Source organism: Physella acuta, unplaced genomic scaffold (assembly GCF_028476545.2).
Source record: "Physella acuta isolate Inbredline_101_S28 unplaced genomic scaffold, ASM2847654v3 ptg001075l, whole genome shotgun sequence".
Lineage (NCBI taxonomy): Eukaryota > Metazoa > Mollusca > Gastropoda > Physidae > Physella > Physella acuta.
This window is the reverse complement of record NW_026732592.1, coordinates 1-8645: the sequence shown is the minus strand read 5'-3', so window position 1 is coordinate 8645 and position 8645 is coordinate 1. Positions and strand designations below refer to the sequence as shown.

The 8645-nt window shown below is 38.6% G+C and overlaps 1 protein-coding gene across 1 annotated transcript; it reads left to right on the top strand.

Annotated features, from left to right (window-relative positions):
• Nucleotides 1–3135: 3135 nt before the first annotated feature.
• Nucleotides 3136–8326, top strand: LOC131955535 (uncharacterized). The gene is made up of 4 exons (XM_059319693.1): nucleotides 3136–3329; nucleotides 4870–4991; nucleotides 6516–6652; nucleotides 8228–8326. Exons 1-4 carry the CDS (start codon nucleotides 3284–3286, stop codon nucleotides 8277–8279), a joined length of 357 nt encoding a protein of 118 aa, XP_059175676.1. The 5' UTR covers nucleotides 3136–3283; the 3' UTR covers nucleotides 8280–8326.
• Nucleotides 8327–8645: the final 319 nt, after the last annotated feature.

The following is an 8645-nucleotide window of genomic DNA, read 5'->3' as shown; positions in this document are numbered from 1 at the left end:
GTATTTCTTTTAAATAAAAAAACGCTAAAATGGGTTTATTTTAATTACGATTTATTATATCGGGTATCTAACTTATTTAGTGACGTTATTTATAAGCTTAGGTTTTTGTAAGGGCTAAAATTGTGCGACACCCTGCTGACGTTATTGGTTATAGCTTTTAGGAATATCCGGTTGTTGTTTACTTTTGTTGAGAGAATTTCTTTACTGTTTATGCAAAATTAGCATCACCATTTTTTTTTTACTTTGTCAAACTTTAAAAATCCCAGTGCAGCTAGAAAATTGCTACACTAAATTATTTGATAATTTGGATTCAACTATATGTTTAAACTAACCGATGAAAATGTGTATCTTTTTTTTAACCATTTAATGGAATACACTATTGAGTACATAATTGGGGGGGGAGGACTCAAAATTTCTACACTTTGTAGTTTTACTGTCTAGTAGCTAGTGCATTGTAAATGTAATCATCTGCTGTGTGTCCCTGTGTCCCAGCTTTACACACTATATTCATACTTTTCTACGGGATAGTTTAAGTGTGTTACACATGTATCTATGGACACCATGTGTGTTGAAATGTTCGATAGGTTGGAGTTTGTTCATATAAATGTTGTGAACAATTTTTGTTGTTAAAGATCTGAGCGTTTGTCAGGAAATAAAAAAAAAAATTCTTTGCTTTCTTCTAGAGGTTTTAACGTGCTTCTGTGAGCTAAACTAGTAACTGAGGTTTAGCATTGTTAAAGACGTTTAACTGCTAATTTGTATAAGACATGGGATTGAGGAAAGTTAAAGTTAAACCTGCTACTGTGTTTTAAACTGGTTAGGGCTAATTCTGATGTTTGTGACAAAACTTTTGTTATCATACCTGACTACATTAATTCACTTATTTTTTCCTCATCCGCTTAAAAAATAAATATTATTTTATTATATTTTTTTTAAACTGATGTTCAATCTGATCTTACCAACACATGGAAACATATGACTGCTAAAAGGATTTCATTTGTTTTAAATAATTTTTAAAGTTTTTTACTTTTGGTGCAGACATTTTTAAAGTGAAAACTAGTTTTGAAAATGTTATTTTTATCTAAAATAGTATATTGAGTCACACTGATAAAAAAATGCAATTATTTAAACATCATATTATTGTTCTAAAGATTTTTTTTCTAGTGTTTATACACAATATCCTTAAGCGTTTTTTTACTGATATACACATAATTAAAAATTTATAATGTTTTTTTTTTCTTTAAAACTGATTCCTAAAATGTAGGTGTTTAACTTTTCAAAACGACACTAAATGTACGAGACGGACCTTAATTTAAACCATTGAATTAAATGTTCTAGAATATACTTATCGCAAATGTTAGTGACTTGTGACTTGCAAATGTGGGTACTCTGACAGCTACACTATATTACTATATATTTCTGCATATTTTTATTTTTATTTATTTATAAATTACAAATTGAACGATGGAGTGTTTAAAATGATGTGTTGATTGTTGCTTTATTTTTAAATCATATACATTCAATTAAAATATAAGCATTCTTTTTTTTTATTTATTTTTACAATAAACGTTTGGTTTTTTTTTTTAAAACAAATCTTCAACTTATTTTTTAATATATTTTTACTAATAGGTTCTATGTTGTTGTTTTATTTTACAGCCTTGTATGTGTGTTGTTGCTTAAGGTTCGTAGTAAACTAGAATTAGTCAAAAATCGCGAGTTGTAAGCAGTGTATATTTTTTAATAGAAACAAAAAGCGTAGGGACTATAAAACAAGTGTGTAAAGTACTTTTACATCTTACTTGTCAAACTGATGACATTGGAACCTGAAAACAGTATTTAGCTAAAAAAAATAACTCTGATAACTTTTCCAATTAATGAGGTAAATATTTGTTGTAACTTGAGTTTTGGCTGGTGAGACAGGGTTCACAGAGATACACACAAAAAAAATTGGATATGCTTTTGTTCAACTTTTAAAAGCAACCTCACGTGGAATTATATATTTTCTACTTTTATATATAAGCCCCACAGAGATATTTGTTTCGTTAGCTAGGTGAAATTACACCTTGGTAAGGCTAAATCAGTGATTGAATGAAAGTGCAACATTTGTAGTCGATGGCAGATTGAGTGGTCTAGATCCATGGCGGTATACTAACACAAAAACCACTAGTGGTGCCGGTGTTTCTAAAAAATAAATCAAGGGCCCCCCCCCCCCCCACCGTAAAACAAACCGTGAGTTTTACGGTGCGCATAGATGCGCTGAAGACGGTAACAAAGGCATTTCGGGAACAGGCGAATCTAGTGGCTGGTGAGAGAACCAGAGTTTCTTCCAGGCATCCCTTCGGGGGAAAATTTTTTACCGCCCCCCCCCCCCCGAACGAAATGAAATTTAAATAATTTATATAGAAAATATATACTTTTAACAGTGTCCGCCCCCCTCCCGCCCCCCGAAGAAAGTCTACCGCCCCCCCCCCCCCCCCCGAAAATTTCAAGTGCCCCCCGGAGAAAAAAGTCTGGAAGAAACACTGGAGAGAACCTACTCGACCCTTAACCTTGTTCAGGTCTGTCTGTCTAACTAGCATTGCTTGAGATGGTATTAGTGTAGACGTAGTAGTGTGTAAGTCAATATAGCACACAACACATCAACACAGATGTAAAATTAACTGCATGTCGCTTTTAATTTCTGACTGATAAAACTGTAGCGGTAGAGAGCTAGAATGCTAACCCTAAAGTTTGAATCCGGGTTCCATTCTGAGGAACGTTCCTGAGTCCAACCAGCTCTGATGGGTACCTAAATCACTGGCTTAGTCATGACCACATTATCCCTGCATATGACGAGGTCAAGAAACGTATTAACGCTAAATCATGTGCCCAATGGATCGCTAGATCTTCAGTGGAATCTTCATATTCTGATAAAGGGTTATCAAGGGGAAGTTAGTTTTAATTTATTTTTTTAAACTAAACAGCAACTGGTAAATATTAAGTTCATTCAAATAATGAGTTTTACTTCATTCCATAACCTATGTGGAAAAAAAAACTTGGGTTTGTAAGATGCGCACGTTGTTTCTACTGGCAGCCAACAGCACTGCCAGTGAACGGAAATATTTCTGATCATATTTAAATGATCTGATAGGTCATTGTGATTTAAAGTAAAATATGTTTACATTGTTTGTGAAAAACGAAAACACAATTTGGGGTTAACGTTTGAACGAAGGGCTCATTTTTACAGAGGAAAACACTACATAGTCAACAACTCGAATCGATTTGTGTTGTGGTGAACGCCAAAATGAACTTAGATCTCGTTACAGAAGAAGAGAGGAACATCAATGACGGTACACGTCTAGGATTTATCGGTTTTTTGATATCCAGATATCCCTGGATTAGCAGGAGTTTCTTCCAGGCATGTCTTCTCCCCCCCCCCCCCAGAAGAGAGTTTACCGCCCCCCCCCTCCCGCCCCCTCGAACGAAATGTAATTTATATAGAAAATACCGCCCCCTTCCCCCCCCCCCTCCCGGAAATTTTAATCCGCCCCCCCCCCCCCCTCCACCCGCAGAAAAAAGTCTGGAAGAAACACTGTGGGTTAAGAATAGAGATCAAATATTATAACTGTTGCGGAGGACTATTCAATTACTAGTTTGTGGTCAATAGAAAATCGTCTTTGTGTAAGATGTTTATAGAAGAAAAACACTGGTAGAAAAATAATGTATTTTATCGACATGTTTTTATTTGTTCTCTGACACTGTATTTACACTTGCGATGTGTAGACTAAATAATTATATAATCTGTCGAGAAAAAAACAAGTTGAGGTTATCTAAAAACATTGATTTTGATTTGCACCCCCCCCTCAAACTTTCGATTTGCACCCCCCCCCCAAGATTTCAATTTGCATCCCCCCTCAAACTTTCGATTTTCCAACCCATTTTGGCGCCCCCCTAAGGTCGGCGCCCGGGTACATATGTCGTCCCCCCCCCCTCGCTACGCTACTGGGGTTTCTATACCAGCAAAAAGTATTTTGTCGTGTATGCTCTGATTGTTTTTCCTGGTATTGCTAGGCTGACACTGGCTGTAACCTTAATGCAGCACTAATTAAAGTAAGAGTACCCCTTCAAGGGGTCGTCCATAAATGACGTCACACTCGTAGGGGGGAGGGGGTCCGTAATTTTGTGACGGTGTGTGCTGAGGGGGAGGGGGGGTCAGATGGTGCGACGTCCCACTTTTGCATTATAAAAAAGCAATGTTAGAAAACGAATTTTAGACGTTATTTCACGTTTTAGAAAACTGTTTTAATAAATTGTAATAGGAATTGATTAAAATACTCTATTTTGACATAGTTCAGACAAGATTTTGGAAAAATATCGATGTTTAAAAAAAAATTCAACTGCAATTTTGAGGGGGGGAGTTGTTGGCTGGAGGTGTGACGTCATTTTAGGGGGGGGGGGGGGGGGTGGTTGGCTTTTTGAGACGACGTGTGACGGAGGGGAGGAGGGGAGGTAAAATCGTCCAAAAAAGCGTGACGTCATTTATGGATGACCCCCAACATATAACATGGCAGATGAAGTAGAGTTCAATTGTTTATTTGATATCGGACATTAAAAATGTTTTCCACGACAAGAGTCAAATATCCCATTAAGAATAGGAACATGGGCTCAGGGACTCTAGCGTTGGATTCGAACTCGAATTAAGCAATCATGTACTCGTACATATAACACATGAATGTTATTTTTCGGAGGACTGTCAGAAAATAAACCTATACAATATATAAGGTTCAGCCGCTAGCACTAAAACACAAAAGCTTTTGATGATAAAGGACAAGCATCGACAAGAATGTATAACTAACAATTACAGGCATGTGTGTGTGTGTTTATCTGCAGGCGAAAATGTGTGTCTCTTCGTGTACGTCACGCCCCCAGGGAGAGAGGATCAAAAACGTCACCTTCTACTGTCACCTGGGCTGTTGTGGGGTGAAGAACAGCCAGTTCTGCTGTTTCAGCGAGTGGGTACTCAGTAGATGTTTAATGGGGCACTGGGCAGTGATTATGTATTTAATGGAAACTAGGCAATGACCACAGTGCGTAGCGAGGTCGGGTGTCACCCGGTGCGCCACTTAATGGTGTCACCCCCCAAGAGGCATAGAGACCCTTCCCGGGGACAAACTTTCAAATTTTCGATTTGCACCCCCCCCCTCAAACTTTCGATTTGCACCCCCCCCTCGAGTTTTTCTCTATATATTTTGCTTTTTTTTGCCTTGGTGTCACCCCCCTAAATGGTGTCACCCGGTCCGCACCCCCCGCCCCCCCCCCTCGCTACGCCCCTGAATGACCATCTGTTTAATGGACTCTGGGCAGTGACCATCTGTTTAATGGACTCTGGGTAGTGACCATCTGTTTAATGGACACTGGGTAGTGACCATCTGTTTAATGGACACTGGGTAGTGACCATCTGTTTAATGGACACTGGGCAGTGACCATCTGTGGGACACTGGGTAGTGACCATCTGTTTAATGGACACTCCCCTAAATGGTGTCACCCGGTGCGGTCCGCACCCCCCGCTCCCCCTCGCTACGCCCCTGGACACAGGGCAGTGACTATCTGTTTAATGGACACAGGGCAGTGGCCATCTGTGGGACACTGGGTAGTGACCATCTGTTTAATGGACACAGGGCAGTGACTATCTGTTTAATGAACACTGGGCAGTGGCCATCTGTGGGACACTGGGTAGTGACCATCTGTTTAATGGACACTGGGCAGTGACTATCTGTTTAATGGAAATAGGGCAGTGGTCATCTGTTTAATGGACACTGGGCAGTGACTATCTGTTTAATGGAAATAGGGCAGTGGTCATCTGTTTAATGGACACTGGGCAGTGACTATCTGTTAATGGAAATAGGGCAGTGGTCATCTGTTTAATGGACACTGGGCAGTGACCATCTGTTTAATGGAAATAGGGCAGTGGTCATCTGTTTAATGGACACTGTGCAGTGATCATCTGTTTAATGAACACTGGGCAGTGACCATCTGTGGGACACTGGGTAGTGACCATCTGTTTAATGGACACTGTGCAGTGATCATCTGTTTAATGAACACTGGGCAGTGACCATCTGTGGGACACTGGGTAGTGACCATCTGTTTAATGGACACTGGGTAGTGACCATCTGTTTAATGGACACTGGGCAGTGACCATCTGTGGAGCACTGTGCAGTGACCATTTGTGTAATGGACACAGGGTAGTGACCATCTTGTTAAAATTGTGAACATGTATTTATGGGGGAAAAGTAAAATTATTTTTAACCATGTGTTTGATGGACAGTCATCAGTAGCCAAACTGGAGCACTATTGTAATTTTTTCAATGTAACGGTGGCTAAATGTCAAACTTGTATAATTAAGTCGCTAGACTTAACATATTTTAAACATTTTTCAGACTACCAAGAAAAATACATCTCTTTAGTTATAGTAATAACATGCCAAAAACATAGGAATCAAATGTGAATGTAACTACTGTGGCACCATTTTTTCCCAGAACCACCATCCTGTTGGCCACCATAGCCTGTGGCATGCTGACCACCATGTGTCTGCTCGCCTTCTGTGTGTACAAGAAATGTCGCGGGCGCGTGCTGCAAGCTCCACAAAAACAAAAACAGGAACGGAAGACGCCAGGTCAGTTGGTTTTTTTATTATCATCACAAAATATTGTGTTCAAGCTGTGTGTTTAAGATGGTTACAGTTTGGTTTCGAATAAGAAAACGCTTTATTTATATGCTTACAGTTTGGTTTTGAATAAGAAAACGCTTTATTTAAATGCTTACAGTTTGGTTTCGAATAAGAAAACGCTTTATTTAAATGCTTACAGTTTGGTTTCGAATAAGAAAATACTTTATTTATATTCAAAGGGATCGTCCGTGTATGATTTAACATTCCTGTGTGGGGTGAGGGGTGTTCGAAATCGCGAAATAATATGTGACTATGAGGAGTGGGTTAAGAAAGCGTAACGTCACAAATTTACATTTTGAAAAGTATTTCGTAAACATAATTTTAGCAGTTATTTAGCCAATTATAGAATTTTTTTTTTTTTGGAAACTGAATTAAACATTGATTAATAGACCCGCTCTTCGCATAACTAGATTAATATTGTAGAAAGAAAAAGGCGTATTATAAAAGAAAAATTTTACTTTTGGTGGAGGGTGTGGGTTGTGACTTTTAGTGATCATGAGTAACCATGAAAGTTTTGGGGGTTTATCAAAGTCAGGGGAGAGATCGATTGTGGACCAAATGTAATGTTTTTTTTTTTAAATGGGATTATTTTTTAACATTTGCGGCTATTTTTAGCGTTTTAAATAAATTATTGAATTAATTATCTTTGAATCTAATAAGGCATAACCATTTTATTAAAAAAAAATATTAACCCGATCCATTATAATTAGAGCCGACTGTGATATATCTACCTTAAATTTATCTACACCTATGAGATTTTACAATAAACAACAATAAATCCCAAAGCTGTTCAAACAGTTCAGTTAAACTATTGTCACTCACTGATATTGTGCACTGGGCTATTGATTTCAAACCTGGACCTATTAAAGCAGCTTAAATTGGGCTAAGTACGGTGATAAGAGTCAAACTAAACCAAAACGGTCGATTTGGAAAGGTCGATTGAGGAAATAACATGTGTTGTTTAATGTTAATGGATATAGTAAAAACTCTCTAAAATAAAAATTAAAAAATGTTGGTTTCTATCTAAGCTTTAGCACTAGCTTAGTGGCATTAATTTATGATAGAGGTTGTCTATTAATACATAACACTTCTAGCGGAGACGGGAGGGGTGGGGATTTTTGTGAAGCTGAGAATGAAGGATGTTGTGTTTACAAAGTTTGAATAAAATTTAATATTTGAGGCTGAATTTTAAACCGTAATTTTGCATCATGAAAATTTTATTTTTTGTTGTTATAATTGTAAATAAAATTTATCCATATGCTCAATTTTGGCCGAGCTTAGTCAATATAATAATAATAATAAAACTACATTTTATAATGGTAACAAACTTCTGCACTTTCTATACGATAGGCTGAGATGTGACGTTGTTTAATGTAGAGGGGAGCTAACGTTTTGCGATGACGAGTGACGATGAATGGGGGGGGGGGGACAAAAATGTATTATAAAATCATACGGATGTTTAGTAAATGCCATACTACTATGCTAACTATCATTCAACTTTTTATTTGTTTACTTTTAAAGCGTTACCCAACACCTTATGGACCGCGGGTCTCCCCGTGACCCACATTGTTGATTCCCGCTCCTACGCCCTACGTCGTGTCCCCACACGTCTGCCCATGGCCAGGGGCAGTCCCCCCACCCAGCAGCTCTACTCACCCCCAGCACGTTGCCAGCCTCCCCTACAACGGATGCCCCGAAGGACAACACTTGCACGGCCCGGCTTACCCCCGTGTATCAAGTACAATATGAAACGCACCCCCGTGATTGATCAAAACGCAACCGGAAATCAGCCAGTCTACAGACCTAACGAATCCGCGTACACTGATAAGAGAGGGATGCAATGAAAATCAGCCGTGTTATTCATCGGTTCCTTCAACAGCTAGTGCTCCAAATCTTTCACAATACACACCATCCAACACCCGTTTTGACAACGGGATGT